The 24987-nt window shown below is 39.5% G+C and overlaps 1 protein-coding gene across 1 annotated transcript in view; it reads right to left on the bottom strand.

Annotated features, from left to right (window-relative positions):
- The window catches only part of TRPM6 (transient receptor potential cation channel subfamily M member 6), an 83163-nt gene that overhangs the window by 23569 nt on the left and 34607 nt on the right, over positions 1 to 24987 (bottom strand). The window contains exons 14-27 of the mRNA XM_086769878.1: positions 22908 to 23048; positions 22231 to 22365; positions 20902 to 21182; positions 19649 to 19877; positions 18906 to 19061; positions 15396 to 15530; positions 14228 to 14356; positions 11893 to 12144; positions 10755 to 10929; positions 9041 to 9155; positions 7001 to 7200; positions 4637 to 4769; positions 1749 to 2893; positions 923 to 1035 (exon numbers count right to left, since the gene is read on the bottom strand). Of these exons, the coding sequence (XP_086626004.1) occupies positions 923 to 1035; positions 1749 to 2893; positions 4637 to 4769; positions 7001 to 7200; positions 9041 to 9155; positions 10755 to 10929; positions 11893 to 12144; positions 14228 to 14356; positions 15396 to 15530; positions 18906 to 19061; positions 19649 to 19877; positions 20902 to 21182; positions 22231 to 22365; positions 22908 to 23048 (3339 nt within the window). The remainder of the gene's footprint in view (positions 1 to 922; positions 1036 to 1748; positions 2894 to 4636; positions 4770 to 7000; positions 7201 to 9040; positions 9156 to 10754; positions 10930 to 11892; positions 12145 to 14227; positions 14357 to 15395; positions 15531 to 18905; positions 19062 to 19648; positions 19878 to 20901; positions 21183 to 22230; positions 22366 to 22907; positions 23049 to 24987) is intronic.

Raw genomic sequence — 24987 nt, 5'->3', positions numbered from 1 at the left:
ACAACATGTGATTTATAGGATGACTAGCACCTCTACAATTCCTCTGACAGCCTATGACATGGCCTTTCAGAGAATCACTGAAATGCCAATGACTGAACTTGCTTCCAGCTGAGAAACAGATTTTCCCATTTTTGTTATGAGTTGCAGAAGACAGATTGCTTTTGTCTAGTAAATACTAGTGATGAAAGATCTAGCACTACAGCTTTTCAAAACAAAGTTTTAAGTCGCTCAGAATGCCTTCAGAGATGTGCGGTCTGCAAGTTCAAGTCTAAGACCTGTTGCTAACCTGAGCATCTTATGTAAACAAATCACTCTTCAGCTTTCACCTCATTAAACAGAGATAACCCTTTCCAGCTGACAAAGATCCTGAGAACCTCTTTGTAAGTTTATAAACAGACTTTTACTTATGTAAACATACATACAGTTATGAGAGTTGCCCCATACACATGACACAATCAATATGCTATCTGCATTGTGCTCAATGTTTGATAGACTTACAAAAAATGCTGTGGGACTCCTGCAGGCAGGAGACAACATTATGACACCTGGCTTGCTTGCTTATGGTTGTAGACTGCCTGGATGTGGCTCACCACTCCTTCAGCCTATCCGAGATCATATGAAGCATCCCCACGTCCTCCTGCCAGCTAAAGTGCAAGGACTGATGCCCATCAGTGCAAAATCAATAACACTCCTAGTCTACTATATAGTAAAGTCCATAGATTTCAAGACATTCAAAACTGAAAACCCACACATTCAAACAAAAAGGAAATTAAACGAAAGCCAGATACACAAAAAAAGATGGCCCAAGTTGTGTCCAGCATTTTAAACGTATACATTTTCAACTAAGTCACATTGCAGAATTGCTCTTAACGAATGAAAAAGACAGCTGTGGGATATGTGATTCTCTTGCATCTGCACATACCGGCACCTGAAGGGGTTTTTGATTCTTCTTTCCTCTCTCAGACCTTCTGTCTCTGTCCTGTTGTTTTGCTTTTGTTGTCTCACTACGGTATAGCTCACTGGATTGTAAAGACTCTGTGGGAAAGAGTCAAAAAACACCATTAAGCTACAGAGCTTTTGTTTACTAAGGGAAGATCTGGTAAGACGGAGAGCGGGCAGATCTCCAAGGCAAGCTGAGAAAGACTTGTGACACCCAAAGCTTGTACTCACGCAGTTCAGTGCAAAGTGTGCACCATCACAAGATATAAACCAACAAATGTTATACATCATCTTATACTATTCATGTTTAGAACTGGAATCTGCTGTACTTTAGCGGTCGGTAAGTAAATTTGGTGGTGGATAGGCACGGTTTTGAACTGGCTGTAAAAATGTATACTTCTTCATTCTCCAAACATATATCTGACCCATAATACTGCTAATGTCTCTCTTAGGGATTGTGTTATTTATTTTGGCTCCTGCAACTCTTGCATTCCATCTCCAGGGCAGGAGACTTTCCTAGAATGTGCACAGTCCCTCTGTTACCCCAGCTGTGTAGCCACAGCCATAGGGATCCCAGGAGATGGGGAGAATCAGGGTGTCTGACACAGAGGTGTGGTGCAGCTTGGATACCAGGCACACTTGAGAAATTCCCTAAAGCGGTCAGATCTAGCACAAAGAAAGTGAAGGAGTAACCCTGGACTCTCTGCTACCACCCTCAATTGTACCTTCTGGGTTCAAAGGAAACATTTTAATAACGTCTTGGGTTCCCCAGTAAAAGATACCGCACAGGTGTAGTGTTCTATAATTACCACCTATGGCCTTGCAGGTTTTCCCTCTTTTCTCTTTCTTAGAGCACTGTAAGCTGTTGCTCCTGCAGAAACTCCAGTCCCTCCAGAGTGGGCTGATCCAGAGGGAGTTGCTGTGTTTTAGCTTCTTTTGAGAGATGATGCTGCTGTGACGTGACCTGTTGGAGTTATAGGAGAAGGACTTCGATTCTCTTATCTGGACATGCCTGGGAGGACTATCCGTGCAATTGCAGTCACTGTTATAGGTGGAGTGTATGCACAGGGCCTTCTTTTGTTTCTTTGCTGAGCTGAAAACTCCTTTTTCATCACCTTCAGAGAATCCCCAGTTCACATAACCACCTTCAGTTTCTTCCCTGTCACCACAGGCGGATGCTACACTCTCTCCAATATCCAGCGATGGTTGGAGACTAAGAGGATGACGAGCCTCTATAACATTAGTCTTTTCTGATGGTAAATGAATAACAAAGTCTCTCTGGCTCCATTGATAATCTTCTGGCTCTTTTCCAATGAGGCTGACACTCCGCAAGTTTTGCTGCACCACAATGCTACTTTGCAGTTCATCTCTGAATGCACTGTCCCTGTATTTGGCAGGAGTGCTCAAAAAGGACAAGTTTAAGGTGACATCCTCAGAGAAAGACCCTCCCTGGTGGTCAGGGGGCACCAGCAAAAACTGTCCATATCTAGGGGTTGACTTAGTCTCAGAGGATACTCCCGAAGTGAGTGTGTCACTTTCTATTTCTATCTTTCGAGAGCTGTCTTCTACCACCTTGTTACTCTCAGTCCTCAGTATGTGGTCTTTGCACTCTGATGGCCACTGACTCCTCACCAAGCTCCGCAAGAGGGAGGGTGGTACACTGTAGTAGTGGTACTTCTTGTCATATAAACATTCCAGGCTGCTCAAGGTCTTGGAATAGAGTGCATTGCTCCAGCTATGGGGCAGCTTCCTACACGTTCGATGTTTTGTGTCAGACAGTAAGGCTTCTTCCACTTGCAAGGTGTCTACAGCTGAAAGCACTTTCAGGATATCCACTGTCAAGGCAGACAGGTCTTGCAAATGTCCTAGCTGGCTGTCCAGGGAAAGTAAAGACTCCTTGATATAAAATACCTTCTCATGCACTTCTTTAAGCTGCAGAAACATCTCCTCTACTCTAGGCGGGAAAAAAAAATAAATTAAAATACCAAAACACAGATCTTTTATTTCTGTTTGGCAGATGATGAAGGAAGGCACTAATACATTTCAAAAAGTCAATGTTTCAAACAGGATTTTTTTTTTTAATAGTGACTTCCATTCCCACTAATATCTGTATTTGACAAAACCCATCCAGACTTACAGCATGTCATTCAGATTACTGGGCCAACAGCCAGTGACTTTTAAGGAAACAGGCTTTTTGCTCAAGGAGTATCTACTTTAAAAACTGCTATTTTCCTACTAATGGCCATTCCTTGCCATAGAACTATTAAACAATGGACAGCAGGACACAGCTTTGGAAATGCTGTATTGGCTGTTGTTGTAAATGTAAAATGCTGTGAACTATACTTCTTGTCAGCCAGTCATCCTGCATTTCTACATTTCTTGTGCAAGCATGAGAAGCACAAGGCTCACACAAACCTACAGATACTCTTGCATTTCTTAAATACTGGAGACACTGGGAAAAGGGTCTTCCCAACAACCTATGTGGCCTCCAGGAATAGATTCTATATGTCTGATACCATCAGTTATCTTCAGGTAAAATGAACTGCCCAAAAAGCAAAGCCTTTTTTTATGGTCTTCAAATCCCCAGTGAACAATGCAAGGACTTTTTGGGCTAGAATTATATAATTTTAACCAAATCACTATCTTCACATTTCCTAAAGAGACTGTCTCTGGTGCTGTATCACTAAGACAATGATAAACTAGGTGCAGGCAATATGCAAAAGGTTCTCCTTTCCTTTGTCACTGAGTAACTAAAAGATATAGTATTTAACCAATAGCTGAATAAAATCAAAGAGCAGTGTTTAAAAATATTTTATTCATCTAAATTAATTTCTTGTATTAATGTTATGCAATGATGTGAAGTTGTTTTACCTTTGTGCTCATAAAAAGGTTCCTTTCCAGATTTGTATTTATCCGCTAAATAAAGAAATCTTGTTGTAATCGATTCTGCACCTTTTAAACAAAGCTCCTTATTTTCTTTATTTTACAGGGGACATTCATTTTGCTTGTCTGTTTTGTTTTAGTATGCAGAAAATAAGATTTTGAACAAGCAAAGATTAAGAGTCTATCTTTCTCTAGGCAAAACAAATTTATTAGAAGAAATCAGTATTGGCATTCAGCAAGACTTTTTATAGTGCTCACTTTCTTTAACTCTTCCCATTAAACTTAATGGCAGCTTTGCCATTTATTTCAATAGAAAGCTAAATTAGACCAATATACTGAGAGTTTTAAAACCCTGTTAACAGTTGTGTATTGACATTTTGCAAACCAAGACACTACTTTGCAGACAACGCTACAATGGTTATATGGTTATCTCTGTAAACAGCAGTTATACTCACTCAGAAGCAGTACTCTCACAGTGTTCCTATACTGCTAAGCTTTTAAATAAGAAAATATGTATCATATGCAGTACTCGGGTATAATTTCATGGTGCTACCTGGTTTGCAAAAGTGAAACTGAGCAACACCTTATGGTAACCCTTTAACCAGCTACACACTGCACACAGCTGGAGATGCAATGCTGCCAGCAAGGCTTCCCAGCCAGGCCTGCCAGGCAGTTCAGATACACTTCCATCCAATTAGCAAGGCCTATGCATGTTATTGCTCCTCATGTTCACAGTGGCCATAACCTGCTCCAAAAGCATTAGCTTATCAAAGTCTTTTTATATGACAGACATATACAAAGAGCACAAACACACCTTTCTGTTGTCAGACGGATCCTTTCACTGTCACTGGAACTCAGGCTTTCGTTCTTCTCATGAAAATATTTCTCCACACACTGCTCTTCGAAGTCATGGAGTTTCTTTAACTCCTCATCACTCAGGTACAGCTCTGAACAAAGGAGGTAGGAGTTGGTATGAAGCATGCTGACAAATGCAATTGTTTTTAAGCATCCATGAGAAAAAAAAAAAAGAATACCGTCAGAACAGGTTACCTCCTCCACCCTTGACAAGAATTAATCAGACCTAACTCCATGAATTTGGGCTTATGTACAAAGGCTCAACATGCTAAATAGATGTAAATCTGTTTCTCATCCTTCCTTATACCGGGAGCAAAACCACACTGACAAGAATTCCAGTGCAGGCCCTTTTAAAGCCTCAAAAGTACATACCCAAATGGCTGCTCACAAAGATGTATTTTCTCATGAATTTTTTCCTGTATTTTGTTATACATGTGTGACTCACAAGACTTAGACATAAGTACGTAAGACTTACAAAGATGTCACTATAATTTGGTCCAGGCATTCATTTACACTAGTCACCTGTAGCAACTACAGTCCCAACTACTGAAAACTACAAAGCTTTCTTTTTCACCTAATTGCTTCACATGTTCATATGTATATAACATTAACTGAGCAAAAAGAATACACTCAAAAGTTTAAAACACCACAGCTTGGGCTGCTCATGATGCTATTCTTCTAGGACACTGAGACTACTGAGAGAACAGATCGATTATAAGACATGTATACAGCAGAAAGCTGCTTCTCCGATCCATACCCCCAACACCTCACATCTTCCAATCTCCTTTTTTTTTTCCTTTCTTACATGCCAGTGTCCTCACTCTACTTGCTAGGGCCACATCTGTGCCAAGCGACATGGCAGTGTCTGCTACAGGCACGCTGTGCTCGGCTGCAGCACACAGCTCAGCAGGGAAGCCCCTCACAGTGCTTCGGGGTCACCTCTCACTCCGAATGAGACCTGATCACCTTCCAGGCTCTTCTTCCCCTTAACCCATCTGTGTTCCTGCCTCAAAGATTTTACTCTCTGTATCTTGTTGTTTTCACGGATTTTCCACAGGGTGGCACTGGATCCTCATTGCTAAAACCAGTTGATTACAACCACACCGGAATTTAAGAGACTTACCAAGCACTCTATAGGCATAGAGAAAAGGGACACAAAGGTACATAAACAGGAAAAAAAAAAGTCTTTTGCTGAGAGAAGCATAGGCAAGGCACGAGCATTCTTCTGTCCAAGGACTTTTAGATGTCCTAAGCAGTATTTCAGTTTTCTTGTGCCTAATGCACCTTACAGGTAAGACATCCTCTATGCTACGCCAGTGACTTTCACTACGCATGCATATAAAAAGCAGTAATACCTCAAAGCCAGGCTAAGGTATCCAGTCATGATGGAGGAGCTGAGCCTGGGAGCAGCACTAAAGCTGCTCAGCATTGATTAGTTAACCCCATTTTTAACTCTGTAACCACTTGTAAGTGTGCCGCGTTATCTTCGAGGATTCATGTTCTGCAGGGAAAATCCTACGCGAAGCATAGCAGGGTCTGCTCACCTCTGTTACTCTCCCCATTGTTTTCTTAGATAAAGTTACAGCCACCAGCCTCCCCACTCCCCTGCCTCACTCCACCAATTACCAAGCCCCACTATTGAGTGTTCATTCCCATCCCAACATCTTGTGTTCCCCTCCCTGCAATGGCTAGGGCTGCTCCTGGTAGAGCTGCAGGAGCTGGCAACAGTGGGACAAGAAACTGACAAGGTCTTGAAGAGGCATTAGGAAGGATCCTGGGATGGAGAAGTCCAGGCTGGGAAGGTGAAGGAGGTGGGGTCAAGGTGCAGTGATGAGCCAGTGCACAAAGGGAGGGATGCAGTGAGGAGGTGAAAGGCCCCATGCTCTCACTCTGCATCTGCCATCTGTCCTCAGGCTCTGCTGCTACTTTTTCTGGGCAATTAAAAAGGAATTGTTGGTCTTTTCAGGACAGATGTACAAAAATGTATACCTCCAGTATAGTTTACTTTCTCTCAAAATAAGGCTATTCTATCCTACAGAAAAGTTGCCACATTATTTCAGCTCAGAGTTGTGACGTATCTTGACTGATCCACAGTATGTAGCAAAGAAAAAGCCAAATACAAAGCAAAGCTTTCCCTTAGTCACTTTTTCCTACAAGAGTTCTCAGACAGGTGGGTTAAATTCAGTTTTGCAAATAAAAACAGTTTCCTACTCAGAGAATCTCTTATTTTTTTTCCAGAGGAACTGAGCTACAAAGTGATGAGAGGCTGGCAAAGCATTCCTCATCAACTATTTCTTTTGGTCTCCAGCCTAGCTCTGCTTACTTAATCCAACGTCACCTTCCTCTTGATCCAGCTCATTTGGGGGCTGACGGCGGAAGATGCAGTTTATCAGAAGTCCAATGTGGCTCAGAAGGATGAAAGGTGGAGGCAACCATGGCTTCTCATGGTAGGTCATAATGTAGCGGTACCGGTTGTACTTCCAGAGCTTGTTTGATATGGATTTCAAATCATAATAAACATTACTGAGAAGAGAGGGGGAAGGAGAGTAAAACACTCCTGTGAGGAATACTCCCAGTATAGCACAAGATGCTTGTCTACAGATCTAATTTGACACTGAAGAAAAGTCCCATCCCTCCAGTGAGGTAAATCAGCTTAGCAACTTTAATTTAACAAAGCAGCAGCATGTGCCTGCAGCTAGTGCACTGAGAATGAGATCTTCAAAGCTGCCTAACGGATTTGGAGATCCAATTCCCATTCACATTCACATTAATGGGAACTGGGCAAAAAATATCCCTGAAGTGGCTTTGAAATCTCAGCCAGATTATTTAAACTTTAATACATAGCCTAACTGAGAATTCAACATTGTCTGCCTCTTTGGACTGGATTAAATGTAGGAGCCAGGCTAAGGGAAGAGCTGTAACAAAACGGTTCTGTTGCTCTTCAGCGCACTCCCTCTAAACAAAATAGTAGCTGCAAGAGGCAGCAACATGAGTGATTTCTCTGCAGGATATTCTTTGGAGCCGTGATGTTACTAAATATGACTGTTGTTGTACTGAATAACTTCCGGTATCTACTATCATAGACCCAAGTATAGGAAAGTAACTTTGTGTTTTCTGTCTCTGTAACTTCAGTTGCACCATCATACTACAGATGCAGCATATAATCACAAAAACATCAGCTTTGCTTCTGGGAGCATAATGAAATACGTTGCTCATACCCATTTTTGGTCCCACTTCTGGAACAATCAAATCACTAGGCAGAAAATGTAACATATCATCATTGCTGAAGGTTTAAATCTAGAAATAATTCAAATTACAATTTCACAGCTGTGTATTAAAAAAAAAAAAAATTATGCCTTGCCACAATTTCAGGAAAGGGATTTCTAATTGGAAGTGGGAATAGAATGAGTTTTGATCATTCAGTTTTCTTGAATATTAATCACTACATTTTTTTATCTGAATTTTTTTTTAACCTACAGCTGACTTCTTCTTCCCCAGAAATACTAGAACTCTAGGAAAAAAATAATTAACTACTTGAGTTAGAACTCTTTACAAATATTTTACAGAACTTGATCCACTACAATGGTTTCTCTGTTAAAACTTGAAAGGTTAAAATTACTATAAAGACATTGATTAATCAGGATAGAATTACTATGCATCACTATAGAATTATTATTAATTACTATAGAGTTATTTTAAAGATCCTCCCTACTGTGGTAGCAGACATTAAAAAGCAGATAGTTAAAACCACTACAGTTAGATTTCAGTCTAGAATATATCAAATTGCACCAAACAACATGAATTTTCAAATTATTTCCTAAAGGAAGAATATGCTCCTACAAAGTAATTATCCTCTTCCTATCCTCTTCCCTTGAATATCTTCTCCACTTACCTGCCAATCTAAATCTTGGGCTGCCCTATGATGAACATTATATGAGCTTTCAGCACAACAAATACAACTTTTAGGGAAAAAAGGAAAAATTACTTCAGAGTTGAATTAACGTTGCTTGTTTGCCAGTTAGAGTTGTCCACTTTCACAGAATCAGATTCTGTTTAAATGGCAAAACAGTTTACATGTCTGCTCGCAATCCCCTTCCTCCCATGCTCTTGCTTCCACTGTTCTTTTTTTATTCACTAGACCTCCACAGAACATGGGGTAACAACACAGAATCATAGAATGGTTAGGGTTGGAAAAGGCCTTCAAAGGTCATCTAGTCCAACACCCCTGCAAGGAGCAGGGACATCTTCGACTAAAGCAGGTTGCTCAGAGCCTGAGCTGGGGCATTTTTGGTGAAAGGCTTTTGTGGAAGTGTTGGCAGAATATCTAGTAGTGTCATTTGCAGCAATATACTATGGAACCTACTTAAAGAAAGCAATAAGCAAGTTGACCATGATGATGTACTGCACAAAGAGGTAGACAGCTTGGAGGAACGGTGTGAGGAAGGATCCCGGAGGACAGTCTTCTTTGGTTTCACAGACTGAAAGTGAAGGACATACAGCGCATGGTTAGCACGGAAACCAGAGCAGAGCACAGCAATGGCACAGGCTCCTCATTTGCCCCAGCAAGACTCAGAATAGTCTTCACTACTTTGACAGAGATACATTACTAAATTTCCAACTAAAAAGTCTACCTCTGTGTAAAGGAGATGTGAGACCTCTTCATGATACTACTCCCATAGTTTCAATTGCAACTCAGAAGCTGTAGACACTATTTCATACATATCAGTTCTTATGCCAGTCATCTTGACGTTTTGTTAAGGGGAAAAATTATGCAGCTGAAATGTATTTGGGAGATGGCACACACCCAAGTAAACTGAAATCCAAATCTTTGATCCTTAAAGCAAAGCTTTCACCGACTCCACTGTGGGAAGGATACAGTGCAAAGGCTGTTTTATCAGTATGGGAGTGTTATTCGTTTAGAGCTTCAGTAAGATCATACTAACTCATGTGCAAAGGATATATGGCTACGAATATTTGTGAGATAAAGCAACAAGTCATAGAAATTAAGGGATCCCTTTCAATGTTTTTAAATCATCAGAATAAATATTTTTCAGTTGTTATAATTTTTAATAAAATTTTACACCTTTGAGGACATTTTGAAACATATTTATAAGGCAGCAACCCTAAATTCAGGACATATTGTGCAGCATAAAAAGTCATTACAGGAATCATAGCTTTATTTGGGAAGTGTCAAATTTCTAAAGGTTTAGCATTAATAAGTGATGCAATGGATTAAACTGTGAAACTTAACAGTGTGCTTCATTAAAAGAATTTTGGCTTATTTAACCAAAATACATGGCCATCATGTGACTGTTTCAGCTATAATAAAGGGTGTAACATCTTAAATTATTTTAATGAATCAGGTCTATGCTGAACTATGTACCTTAAATATCATACCTTTTGCACACCTACTTTTCTATTTTAGGAACTGTTTTACTTGTACCCATCACTTAGCAGCATGAGAGCGCCTTCCACCTGTAATGCTGAAATAGTTCCTGGAGTGCCTGGTTCTTCTCTCTTACTGAGACAAGGTCAAAGCCAGTATCAATATATAACATTTTTCCTATTTACATTGATTGGTTCTATTTTTCCTACATACAACTGTTTTATCTGTTTAAGAATGAAGACAAGTAACTCTCACCAGGGTGAAAAATATTTTTTTCTTTCTTATTTTTCCTTTTTTGTTTTCTCTTTATTCTTTCTTCCTTTAAGTTGTTTTTTCTCCAAGAGATCAGCAGTTTTGGATTCATCTAATTGGAAATTCATTTCACTGCCAGATCCCCTGACCATGAACTAGCTTAGTAGTTCCTATGTGTTTTGCTCTGAGCTTTGTGGTATATTTCATCTGAAAAGCTAAACATGAAGGCTTTAAAGCTTAATCTTTATTTTTTACAAATAAACGAATATTCTCACCTTTATTCACTGTATGACTCATTTGGGACATATATATACTGGAATCAAAACTGTTTGAGAAAGAATAGACTCAATATGTGGTCAAAACTCTAGTAGCTCAAAGTGGACATGTTTCTGCACATATTAAATCTAAACAGTTGAGCTGTACTGTGAAAACTACCTACCATCTATTTCTCCAGCATAGACCTCACCAAACATCATCCAGTAGGGTTGAAATACAATATCTCGTGCCAGAGTCCAAGATGGAGGCTCCTCTGGTGAAAGGATTGCTTTTCGTGACACTCCAAAACTCAACAGGACTATGGCCATCATGACCACAATATAGAACATGTTTGCTGTCTGGAAGACAGGTTTTCATGAAAGAATTAGCTGTGTTAATTGTATGTAAAGGAGACGTACATTTTAGGGAAGAATATCAATCACTGCTTTTACAAATCAGAATATAAAAACGCGGCTAGTAATCTAATAAGCTGGAGGAAATAAAAATATTTTATTTCTATGATCTGGACTACCCAAGTATTTTATAGAGGTTAAAGTCATCCTAGACCAAAAAGGCCACAAGTCCTACTTGCTTCTCTAATCCCTCTTAAGATCTTAAGCCAGATTTGAAAAATGTAGAGACCTTATGATGTCACTTTTCCTCAGTGGTTATTTCTTCCAAACTGAGAGCAAGAAATAGCAGTGAAAATGACTTTGCCTTCTAACACTGAATTGGAATTACCATGCAAGACAGAATATAAAAGTATTAATAAGATAGTTCCCAATAACTGAGGAAAATTACAGTGGGAATCTGCAGATGTCCCTCAAGACTAGGCAGAAGTTCAGCAGCAGTTCTTATACCAAAAGAGAAAAAAAAATTAACTTTGATCTCAGAGAAATTTTGCCTGCTAAAATGGGATATAATTATTTGAATCAAAATGTAAAATAATAATGAGACAGTTTCCAAGAGCTAGGGGAATTATCTATAGTACTGAGCCCGTCTGCAAGAGACAGTGATTTTCCTTTCTGCTATTATCAAGCTGGATCAGAAACTCAACTCAAATGCAACCCTTCTCTAAGGAATGAAGCAAAAATGGCTTTTGTGAATAAATTCAAATAATGAACAAATTAGAGAGAACTGAAATCTGATTATGGTCAACTCCCAAACAGAAAAAGACATGGTATTTTCAGGTAATACATTCACTGTGAATTATTAGGTGACCTCCCATTTGACCATCATTCTTTTCTGTCACTTCTGACTCTTACACATTTCTCTGTACACACCTTAACTACAAAAATATTTCTCCAAAGCATAATACTTACCATTTTCCCAATCATTGTCAGGTATGGGCCAGCATGCTGATTCACAGCAAAAAGATCAAGGAGCCGAGTATACCAAAATATTATATCCAAGCAGTAAAGTAGCCTCCCTGCAGTTTGAACAGGGGGGTCAGACCAGCGCAAGCCAAAACCAATTATAAACAGGATGATAGCTATTGAATCAGTAAAATTCCAGTATTCATAAATCCATACTTTCACTTTTTGGCGGAATTTTCCCGGTTCTGAGATAAATACCTGAGTAGAATATGGAAAAAAAAAAAAATCAACAATAAAACTCCATTAAAAGTCCAGACACATTCTTTAACCTTTTCTGTGTGAACTGTTTCATGATATTTGTGAATGTATCTTTTTTTTTTTTTTTAGGCCTATGTACTGCATATTGCCATTCACCATTAACTGAGGTTTGTACTTTACAGTATCGTTTTGCTCAAATACGCCACACCAAACAGGATGGCTCTTCTTAAGGAAAAACAACTTCTGAGCCTGAACACATTCATTGAAGAGCACATTCCTCAGCAGAAAAGAGCATCCAGTACAGAACTGTTATGCATATGTATCATTATAAATTAACAAGCATTTTCTAGAGGAATGGTCATGTCCTGCAACAGCCCTTTCAAAAGCCCCTAAGTCATGGAAAGTACCAATCTAACCTTGCTGGTGGAAAAATAACTAACGCCTTTTATTTCAGATTGAAAAAATAAAGAAAGATCCTTGTATTCCACCAAGGACATGCTAAAAAAAGGAGTAAGGTAAAGAATGAAATGTTCACTCCTTGAACTGTGAGGTGCCCCAAAGGGATTTTAAGCTTCACTGAGCAAATGTGTGAACTGGAATGTTTGGGAGGCCATAAATAAAACCTTTGCATATTGTGCAAGTGAGGCCAATTACGCCAAGCTGTGTAAGATCACACTGATAAGTACCAAGCAAAGGAGAGACTTTGAAATGTTACGCCCTCATCCTGTAAGAATTTAGGCATACGAACACATTAGTGTAAACAAGTGATCCTACTCAATTCAGCTGGACTAACTCACATGAGGAACTAGCTGCAGGATCAGAGCCTAAGGCTTTAACCATTAGTTGATACAATCTAGAGAAATAGAGGTTTGCCGTTATGTATAACAAGGCCCTCAGCAGTTAATTAGCTGCACTTGTAAGACACAGTGTCCTACAAAGTCTTTTCCAGCAGACCAGAACTAGCACATGAACAAACAAAATCAAGTAGAAGACATACATTTCAAAGTCTCCAATTAATGTTAATGCTAGAAAGAAGAGCTGATGTTTCTACTGTCCCACCATCAATACGACGCAATAGCAACAACAGTGATTTCCAAAGTGCTTGCTATTTCACATTCTTTTTTTTTCTCAATTAGACAATCCTTGTGTAGTTTTTTCTTTTTCAATTTTATCTCATGCAGCCACATAACTTCTATGTTAATCCAAGTTTCAATATATTCCCAGCATTTCTGCTGCCCCTTGAAGTCCTTCACCTCTCTTGTACTGATGTCACACTCTTCTGAGTGACCTGTTGTAACAGCATCCTTGACTCAGAACTGTCACTGCTTTTTTGCAGTTTCATTCCTCTAAAAGTACAGCATTTTGAATGTCAAATAAATGACAATTCACACTACTGCTGTTCACTATGTGCAGATTCTACAGTGAAGATACGTCCAATCAGATACGATAACCTGGGAAATCCATAGCTGCATTTGCTCTCAGCCTCAAGTTTGGAGGTCAAGTCATGTTCAGAAGCTCAGATCTCATCAACTGCAAATAATTGCAATTAATTTTGAATGGAATATAATTTTGCCATGCTCAATGAATCCAGCATTAAAAGTTGATGGTGTTTTTTTTCCAGTATCTTTTATAGAGGGTCAGTTAGACTTGATGGAGAGACATAGATTATTCTACACATAACACCTACTAATTGATAACAATGTCCACATCCAAGGTAAATATATAAAGACAAATTCCATGTTTGTCATAAGAAATCTAATGGTCCACTCAAAAAATTAAGAAACAGGTGCCTACATCAGGGTTCCAAATCTCAATTCAGCACAATTACTCTCAAGTAACCTGCAGTTACTACTAGCTTTACCCAGAAAAACAGAGATTTAAGGAAAAACTTTAAGATGCAGTTTCAAAGCTCAAGTACTGGTCTTCAAACAAAAGACTACTCAGAAACAAATGCCTTGTATGATTCCTTCCTCTGCTAAATTCTCTACAAAAATAATGTAGGATTTGGCATTCTGCAATTTACAGTATTCTCTTGCTTACAATATATCTTCTATAGATGAGAAGTGTGAATGGAAAAGCTTACCTCCCTCACTTTTTCAATAGCAGTGCTGAAAATATAAATGATAACAAGCCACTCTTGCACACTTGGTCTTGGTTCCATCTTCACCAACACCGTGTAAGTGAAGAGCATGAGAAATGCCATGTACGCCATCTACAAAACACAGGGTATATGATCCATACACACAAAAATCTCCAAAAAATTTCCACAAGTATATAAATAGATTATTATCTTGACTATATGTATTCAAACTACTGGGGCACTGTCAGATTTTTGAGCCCAAAACCTTTCCTCCAGTTCTCCAAAGTATTTTTTACAGGAATATCTATAAATATAATTTGGAAATTAGTGCTTTAGTGTTGAAAAATGGGAGCAGAAGACGAACTACTGCAGTGTATGTTCACCCAGGCCCAGAACTCATATATGAGGCAGATTATTTCATCTGCACACTGTTACCTGAATGTAAAGGCAGTGCTGTGCTTTTATCCTCACCTCCTGTAGAAGCAAGTAACCATTCTCAAAGCTACGTGAATCACTGCTGCTTAATCACTGCCTTCCAAAACACATGAAGAACAACATCAGGTGGAAAGCACATATTTTTAAAGGTACCAGAATACATTATAAATGTATATGAGATAATAGATTAACAACCTAAAAAGATGTTAACCACACCCTGTTAAAGGACTAACAGTTTATGTATATGGTGGTTTGACCCAACAGGGAGCCTGATCTTAAACATCCTAAGCTATACTGACAGAAGGCTAGTTACTAAAATTTACTTAATAAATGTATATTTCTCTGTACCAAATGATCTCCTACAGATTAATATTAACTCCTTCAGAAACAGTTTCTAAAAAAAGGGATATGAATATCTGGGAGGTATTTCAGGCCATCTTCAAAACTATCTCTACATGTGCAATTAACCACTGCAAAAAGGCTGTGCTTGGGGTTTTTTTAGTTTCTTATAATTGGTTTTTTGTTTGTTTTGTGTTATTTTTTTTCAATATAGCTGCATGATTGTAATAGCAACACTTTTCACTTAATTGTGAGAGAAATATTCAAATGTCTTCCCATACACCCCCACCACTAAGTGGCTGAAAATCCACACTAGGCAAAGTAAAAGCAGCACCAAGTGGTATTTGAAGGATCAAAGGAGGGTTTTAGCAAACCAAGTTCTAGAGTGATGACCAACCGTGTGAAACCAGAACTTGACAATTGGTGCATTGTAGAACTCATAGATTTTTCTAGTGCTCGGCAGGTTTCCTTGTCCACCGTCTACTTGGCTTTCATCAGACTTCTGAGCAACCTTCTCCACATCACAATCCTTCTTTGAAAGGAAAGAGTATTTTAAAAGTAAGAAACCATGGTCTATGATTGCAAAGGATGTGTCATGTTTGAGAGGAGACAGGCACAGATGTTTAAGCTTTGTTCTGTAATGGCTTTTTGTTCTGTCAAACCATTACTGTAGCTTGATTTTGTCTGGTTACAATGATCTCATTTGCAATTATTAACATGCACATTTTTCTACCGGAAATACTCACTTAGCATTTGCTCTTATGACCTCAGGCAGTGGACTGGACACGAGCAGACCTGAATCTACTCCTGTTTCTACCACACATTTCTTTAAGTCTTTAAGCAAAGTCACTTAATCACTCTATGCCTCCCTTTCTCCATCTGTGAAATACAGATAAATAAAAACTCCCAATATGACCTAACTGTTAGCTAGAACTCCACTGACAACTGTGGCACATTCTGAAATAAGGAAATAAGCATTACATTTCTGCTCATATATACAGTTACACAGAAAATGTCAAGACAGTGAAATGCTAAATACAGAATCTAATTGCCGTTTTTGATGTACTGTACATCTGATTAGAAAATGAGGATGACATAAGTACTCTCTTACAAAGATCTACCTACAAAAAAACCCACTTCTTTCTTTATCTTCAGTAAAATAAAAACAAAACAAAACAAAACCACAAAAAAAAGCTAACACATTTGATTCTATATCCAAAATTTGACACTTGTCTGAGTACCCCTCTGAAAGTACAAATACCTGATTGCTGCTGAAGCCTAAGAAAAGCTGCAGACACACAGCAATGGGCAACTGACAAAACCAGAAGGTGCTGAAAGGGGTTTTCAGAGATGAAAGAGAGAGGCCTGAAGGAACTATAAATAGCTAACAGCTGGACAAGGCTGAGGGAATCAAACTACCTTGTTCAGTTTTGTTTCAATGCTGGCCAATTGGCTAATATCAATGATAAAACTTACTACTACTAGACATCTGCAGTATAGCACTTTTTGTGTGATATATTTGTCCCTACTACACAACATTTCCTTGGATTATCGGGGGAAAACTGATTTTTTTTTTTCCATCACATTAGACTCAGAAAAGTGCAAAACCAGCGAATCTGATGAACAGAATCATCCCAATCTCTTAACGTCATCTCCTCCAAGGTGAAGAAGAGAATTTGTCCCATGAAAGATTGCAATTTCCAGCTGCAGCAGGTCACTGGAATTTATGACTGTGTGAGAAAGATGCTTTATATGGTACACGTACACTGCTGAAATTTTCTGTAAATTTTTCTATAATATTTCATATCAGAGTATTTAAGAAAAAGTGTTAACTTGACCTTTTGTTTTAAACATCCCTCTATATTAGAAAAACTAAGAACTTAAGCTTACTACTAACGCAGTAAGGAGGCAGCCCTGGTCTGTAGGTCAGAAAAGTGCTTATGCATATTGCTGTGTTGCCTTTTACCAGACTGCAGGGGTGGTCCTGCTGCAAATGACTACAATTGGCCTGTCCTCTGTATCGTATCTGTTACCTAGCTCCACAAAAAAACACTTTTAAACTGACTATATTAGACAGACACTGCGGGAGATAACGGCTTTGAGTATTTTCAAAGCATGGCAAGCAGGTCAAGGGAGGTGATTTTGCCCCTCCATTCCACTCTTGTAAGACCCTACCTGCAGTATTGCGTCCAGCTCTGGAGCCCTCAACATAAGAACGATGTGGACCTGCTTGAGCAGGTCCAGAAGAGGGCCACAAAGATGATGAGAGGGCTGGAGCACCTCTCCTGTGAGGACAGGCTGAGAGAGTTAGGGCTGTTCAGCCTGGAGAAGGGAGGCTCTGGGAAGACCTTATTGCAGCCTACGAATACCTAAAGGAGGCTTACAGCAAAGACAGGGAGAAGATCTTCAGCAGAGCCTGTTGTGATAGGACAAGGGGTAATGGTTTTAAACTAAATGGAGGTAGATGCAGACTGGATATACAGAAGAAATTTTTTACAATGAGGGTGATGGAGTGAGTGGAGCAGGTTGCCCAGAGAGGTGGTAGATGCCCCATCCCTGGAAACTTTCAAGGCCAGGCTGGATGAAGCTCTGAGCAACCTGATGTAGTTGAAGATCTCCCTGCTCCTTGCAGGGGGGTTGGACTAGATGACCTTTAAAGGTCCCTTCCAACCCAAACCATTCTATGATTCTATGATTTTTCTGCATCAGAGAGAGAAAACACAAGCATGGTATTGACAGGCCTACCATGCTGCTGCAAAAGCCCTCAACAACAATCCACTCTCTTTTATTTTACACAAATTGAAAGTTACCTGAGAAGGTCCCACACAATCTACAATGTTTATCTGCTGTATGATAAGCAGAACAGAGTAAAAAAAGATTGCCTGACAGCTCTCACTTGACAATTCTGTTGTCATTGGTTAACACCTCACCAACCTTTATCCTGTTGCATAGAAATTCGCCATGTCTCCTGTCTACCTCAGTCTGAAAACTTTTGGAACTCTTCAGTCCAAGGAATCTTTGTGGAGAATGAGAAAAAGAAAGGACAAGCAATTCTGCTTAGCAGAAGTCTGGGGGAATTCAGAAATTAAAAGGCAAAACTTCACCTGTACTGGAGGCTCTCCACAGACAGGCTGAATAAGGACTTTTATGCAACTACAGGTCCATTCAGAGTGTTTCAGGACTCAGTTCAGGTGACTAAACCAAAAGTACAGTGCTTCTCTTGTGCTTTAAATGGCATCTGTGCTAGGCTCAAGCGATGCAGAAGTAGAGATACCCTGTTTTTCAAGAAGGAGGGCAGGAGCTAGGTCTCTGGAAGGGCTATGATGTAATTCAGGAAACAAAATCACAAGGAGACACTAAGCAAAGGATGGCCATGGACTGAGGTAGAGGCTGCAGCTGAGACGTGGGGCAGAGGCTGCTCGCCAGGGACAGTGCGAGGAAGGAGTGAGTGGGAGAGGACGGGACCTAGACTGCCTCAGTTCTGCTGCTTCCCTGCTTTAAACAGCTCGACTGGGCAACCAGAATTGAGTTTTACACATGTGATTTTGTCTATGATATGAAACCATTCTTAGATTATCTGGTATATAAGATTACTAAGGTATTTATCTGCAGCTTGATGTGCTCTAAAATACCTCTCTAACTGACAGATACTTATAATTTCATTACACTTCTGTGAGGTTCAGAAGGATTTTCTCATTATGACCAGAACAGAAGTGATACCCAGGACAGATGAAGTGACTTGACTGAAGGTCACTTCAGTCTGTATCAAAACCAAGGATCAAACCCCTACTTCTTTACAACTGAGCCCCAACACTTCCACCTGACCACCTTCTCTTCACTTCTCAGGATTATACTGTGGTATACAGATAGACCTTGACACGTAAATGACTGATCATTACAGACTAACCAAAGACAAGGCATCTCTAGAGCTGGTTGGGCACTGATCCCCATGATACCACGTGAACTGGTGGAAGTCTTGTGACTGAGGCACATGAGACATTTCTGCCTTGCTTTTGAACTCCAGCATCAAGATGGTGGGAGGCAGAAGAATACTCATAATGACCTAAAAGAGAGACACAAAATTAAGGAAATAAACTCAGCAGTGACAGCATAGCCCTGAGGTCATAGTCAGCCATGCATGGTGCCAGCACAAACCCAGTGCAATTCCACCGGCGTGGGAGGGAGCCACTGGTGCAGGGAATCTCTGTATCATACTCCTATAGCCTCCAAAGTTACTGCTCTTGACTGTTTAGTGGCTTTGAAGAGTGTCATGGTATCTGTGGATACTTTAGATACTGCTCCCTATGTCTGGAGGGCATTCCTCACACCATCAGCTCTGTCGGAGAACCAGCAATACAGAGCAGCAAGAGCAGGTGGAGAGAGACTGAAGGGTGCTGAGAGAATGGGAACAGCAAAAAAACCTCACAAAATGCATTCTCCTAACGTCATCCTTCAGTTGCTTTTGCAAAGACATAAAACAGAAGCAAGTGTTGTCTTCCCTCCCGCTTTTCCTCTCCCAGATGTGCACATTCCAATCCATGCTTAAGTACATCTGTCTGAATCTGCATTAGACACATTCATAATCACAAAGACATGTATAAAGCATCTAAACAGCATCTAAATGCTCAGAAAAAGCTAAAGTGACATTACCTTAAACCAGGAGTTCTTCCGCATCTTCAGGCGTCCCATCCACATATCAGTCAGCAGCATCTGCGTGCAAGTATGGGATACAAAGGGCCGCAGCCCCACAGACACTGCTAGTTTTAAGCAAGTTGAGTTGCTCCAGTTTTTCAGTTCATAGGTCAGCAACTTCATGGCCATCTGCTCATTTTGTTTAAATGCTTTCTCCAGCACATCTAAGGCAAGCTGCCCAAATTCCCTAGAGCACAAAGGAATTAACAGTTAATGTAACAAGGGAGGTTGGTTTGAAAACTCTATTAACTAAAATTCAGCTAACAATCTCTGTAAGTATACCTTTTTTTTTTTGCAGTTGCTTTATCAATATATCTAGTGCAAAATAATTTGGAGTCCTAATTTTAGTCCTAATCACAAGGTTTAGGGTCACCTTGTTTTCTATTTTTTTTTATGTGTTTTGTTTTTAATCTCACTGAGCGATCAAAATGGACCCTACAAAGGTCTGTGTATTTCCATCAACAACAGACTCACCACGGTGGGTAAGCATTGCAGACAGCTGCAAAAATCTATTCTTTTACACTGGCTCTTAAACCTCTTTGTAGGGAAGACTCCTCAAGAAAGATACACTTTCCTTTAAATTAAGCTTTCGAGATGCATGCAAAACAAGACAGGACATTTTATTATACTGAATCTGAGGCATGATGTCTACGAAGCATACAATATGTCATTAACAAGAAAAACTGCCAGAAAACACTAACACGAAACTACAAACCTGAAGAAAATTCTTGGTCTATTTCACTTTTTATTCAGTTATTTCAGCATATATTTTTCTTTAGGTCTTACACAGAGCAGGATTTAAGTACTGATTTTAGTTTGTTCATTACCACACGTTACAGATTTGAAAAGTTCCACACATACACGCCTTCAGCTTTTTAAGAGGTCGAACTGGAAGGGAAGCTGTAAGGGAAATTTCAATCTTCCACATGACCGTTTAGCAGACAGTGAGCCACGCATTACTCTCCTCTATTTTAATTTTCAACTATGCAGGTAGATAACATGCTAATAGCTTTCCTTTAACTCTCGACCAGACTGCACCCAATACATAGCTCCATTATATCATATGAAAAGTAGGCAGCTGAAAGTATTTCTTTTATACTCTGTAGTCCACGGCATCGCTAACCTTAACAGCTCTTAGTGAATTAGGGAAATACCTAACCATTCTAAGGACTGCAGAACTTTATTAACAAAAGTGAAGGGAGAACTCATACTTTGAGTACTTCTTGAGTTCTTCTGAAGTGTCATCCACCATGTTGCTCTGTTTAGCTTCATGTGCCATTGCCCTGTAGAGTTTACAAGCCACAACAGCTTTGACCATGGCTTCCTCTCCATGCTGCCAGAAGAACATTGCCATCTTCTGCCTTTTCATTAGTACTGCCCAAACCAGGAGGTCGTTATAGGGGTAGATAAAGCCAGATGACTCATAGTTCTCTGCAAAGTTTATATCCTCTTTTGATTTCTTCTTAGACTTATGAAAAGCAGTAGATCTTTCCTATAAAATTGTTTTTCAAAAAAAAAAAAAAGAAAATCTCAATAAACAGCTGAGGTCCAGATTAATGTAAATCAAACTGCACACAAAACTGCAAGTAGCAAACTATTTGATCTTTATATACATTTAAGTCATAAACAACAGCTAGGATCACATTGAGATTTCCAATGCTAAAAGCTGGTAACATCAGTGGAGGAAAAACAATCCTTGCTCTGTACTCATGCCATTTATAGCCTCCCTCTCCACAGTGTTGGGCAGTCTACAAACCCCACGACACCAAGATCCTACTTTCACTCTTTTCTTGTACTTATGACATGATAGAAGAAAAAGCAATCAGTAGACTGAAAAACACACTATTGACCTGTGATACTTAACAAAGATTTTAACTGTCTGTCACACTTGTAATGAAAACTTGCTATACTTTCATGTCTGGATATTTCTCCATTAAAGGCAAAGAAAAAGTCTTACTGGTATAAGTGAGGTTGTCTCAGTTCTATAATAGGTTCATTTTGGCTTAGACTAATTCCAATAAAGCCATTAAATCCATTGTACTTTATGTCTCATCTGTCAGATATAAGTATGTGGCAATCTTTGCTCTTTCTCATTCTTTCTTTGAAAGAAAATACTCTATCATCATTTTCCAGACAACAGAACTGTATCTCTTCCTAGCAGGCTTACTGTAGCGATTTTAATAAGCAATCACAAGAAAACATCAGGAAAATCAGTGAATTCCTACTGTTGTGTCCAAATAAGAAGAGTTTTCACCCATGCTTGATGTTCAGAAATTGGGTGATGCTGCATTTCAGTGAACGAAAGCCCTTGGCAACAAATGGATGTCAGTTAAAAAGCATCACAGGAGTCGCCTGAGCTTGATTTCAGTATTAAAACTGCAAGACCTGCACTTCATGAATAGTGAGCAGTAAAATGCTTCCATTGGAATTTAAGTAGAATTATGACAACGGCCTTACCAACATACATCTAAAATCTCTCAATAAAATAATTAGCAGCCTAATATGTCCTAAGCAATGTCTAGAATAAGCAATTATATTACCTTGTATTTGTAAGGCTGTGCTGTTCTGAAGAACTGAGAATGCAAAGTACTTTCAGCAGAACCCATTCTGCTACTGGTCTGATTACTCTGATGAAGGGAATGAGACAGGCTCTGAGAAAAGCTGGAGAGCACTCTCTAGGTCCAAAGGCATACCATAAAACATAAGCAGAGAAATGCAAATTAGAGATTAAGTTTGGCTGTACTTATCTCTGATTGCAATGGTGCCTGCAGAAACTGATGTTATTCAAAGACTACTGAGTCAGCAATCACTATAACTACCACTGGAGCCAACACCATCAAGGAAAAAAGAGTCTGTTTCATATCTGATTTTTAAAATACATTTTTTTCTGAATCTCCAAATTCAAAATACTGATATCCCCAATAGCATCTTTATTGATGGATGACAGACAAAGAACACAACCTGGCTACCAGACACAAACGTAAATTTACTGAACTAACAGTTAATCTAACAATCACTGGTAGTCTTGTTGGGCAGAGAATGGTTTGGGGAGGGATTTTGAACTCCACAGTTGGTGAAGAGATTCGTAAAACAGACAAGCACAGTATACATTTAGCTGATGCTTTTCAGCCAAAGCAAAATGATAACGTGAGCTATTTTCAGGTGTCACATTTTGGCTTTTCTTGGTGACCAGTGGTAGCCATTTCATAGAAGTTACCTTGTGTTTTCTGTAGAGATCATTGTAGAGAATTCGGAAATGCTTCCTTGTGTAGCTGCTCCGATAAGCTCCACCAAGGAGGTACTCTATCACCAGCCCAATATCAATCAGTGATATCTTGTAATCCAAGGAAAGGGTGTTCTGAAACACCAAATGTCACAAGCATTTCATGATGCAACATTCAACTATGTCAGAATCCTACTACTATGAGGGGAGTCTGGAAGAAGGTCCAACTGAGAGCTCCTGCATCTGTCAGAAGTGTACACATTCATTAGGTATATGAAACTCCCCTAGGAGGGAGAATGCAGGCACATCCACATTTTCAGCCTGAAAAGTGTGACATCTACAGTCCACTGTACCCACATTGCATAGGCACATATATTGCAATGTTCGCAAGACCAGCTGCATTCAACAGTGAGGGTAACGGCTCTTCAGGTTAATCACCAATAGCCAGAGAGACTGATAAAAATCTGCTTAGTCTCATAACAAGAGAAAACTAGCATGGTACGATTTTCTCACTGAACTAGATCATTAATTAAAAATGAAGAAGTGGATGAAGCATGTATTTAACATTGTAGAGTAATTCCTGGAGACAGGTAATCTCTTGTAGAGGCTCAAGACTGTCACGACAACTAGGACAGCAGCTGCACATGCATTAGCTGTACCTTCTGAATCTCTCACCACTTCTCTTTAAAGCACCACTGCTTCCCAGTTTACCTCCACTGTCCTTCCAAGACACAGGGTTTGTGACAAATTATCTGAAGAACAGATTATCTTCCATGCAGATTTTAAAAATTACTAGTAGAACCTTTAAACACAACTCTTGGAGGTAAAAAATGGGCCTGCACATAGATGGCATCAGAGGCATTATGTATTCCTAGCGGTGTATGCCCTTCAGACTGTGAAAAGTAATTTTCTTAACTAGACTGAGGGTTTTTTTCAATGGACTTTAGTGACAAGACTCCGTACAGCCAGCTAAGGCCACTCAGCCCTGGGGAACACAAGGCATCAACATGCTGAGGCCTCTGGGGCAAAAGCAGCTCTCACAAGACAGAGCTTCCCAGCTCTGTCATTGACAGTTAGGCAAGTATTTTTTACTATCTATACTTGTAGGTACTTTTCTGCACTAAAAAGCACATTTTATGAGATCAAGACAGACGGCAATGCATCTGCATTCAAATATAGCAGCAGTAAAGCTGGTTATACTAATCGAGAAAATATTCTGAAATCCATGGTCACATCACTCTGGTGACTGTCACAGCTCCTATGTTACCATATCTAATAAGACTGCAGCTGCACAACACATTCACAGAGCACTTACATATACTTACAAAAACTCAGGTGAAAAAGGCTTTTCAGTGCTTAGACCTGTTTGCAGGTCCCAAGTGAGTTTAGCTTACCCAACAGCACAGAAAGTTTTGAAACTGTGCACCCATTTTCCATCTAAATTCCACTATTCCATTTGCAGTGCCAAAAGCACTATTTGAGACCACAGAGCTCTGCAAACAGCTAGACTTAGTATTTTATTTTATCTTAGTATTCACATCCTGGAAAGAATTAACCAATTAAACTAGTTTTGGATCTAAGCATCTCCTGCAGTGGAGACTAGATACAGAAAGATCAGCTCATCCCTTCCTGGCTAAGCAGTGCTGTGAGGTACAATAGATAACAGAAACACAAATTAACCGCGCAGCTAAATAGCAAGGCTGCCGCTAAACTACTAACAGAGCCAGTGCTCCATGCAGTAGTCATCTACTGCCACCTTCTGTTCTCCTAGGCAATGCAGCATATTAAAATAATACTATATCTTGTCACAGTATCTTTTTGTTACTGCTCAACAACGAAAGACCTTCTTAGCTTTGAGAGAAAAAAAAAGAAAACCTTAAAGCAACGAGCATAATTACTGCACTAATTGTCTAGGTCTTTTGTACAATCACTTCATAATGTCACTTTGGTAACTTGAGAAAGAGAGTCTGATCCACACGAACTGCTTAGCTTTGAAATTAAGGTACGGGACTTTTGGGAGCATCCAGTAGTAGAATGCTAGTTAATTGCTTAGGGGGAACAGTGGGATGAAGAT

Source organism: Chlamydotis macqueenii, chromosome Z (assembly GCF_036417535.1).
Source record: "Chlamydotis macqueenii isolate bChlMac1 chromosome Z, bChlMac1.mat, whole genome shotgun sequence".
NCBI classification, from domain to species: Eukaryota; Metazoa; Chordata; class Aves; order Otidiformes; family Otididae; genus Chlamydotis; species Chlamydotis macqueenii.
This window is presented reverse-complemented; position numbering and strand designations above follow the sequence as displayed.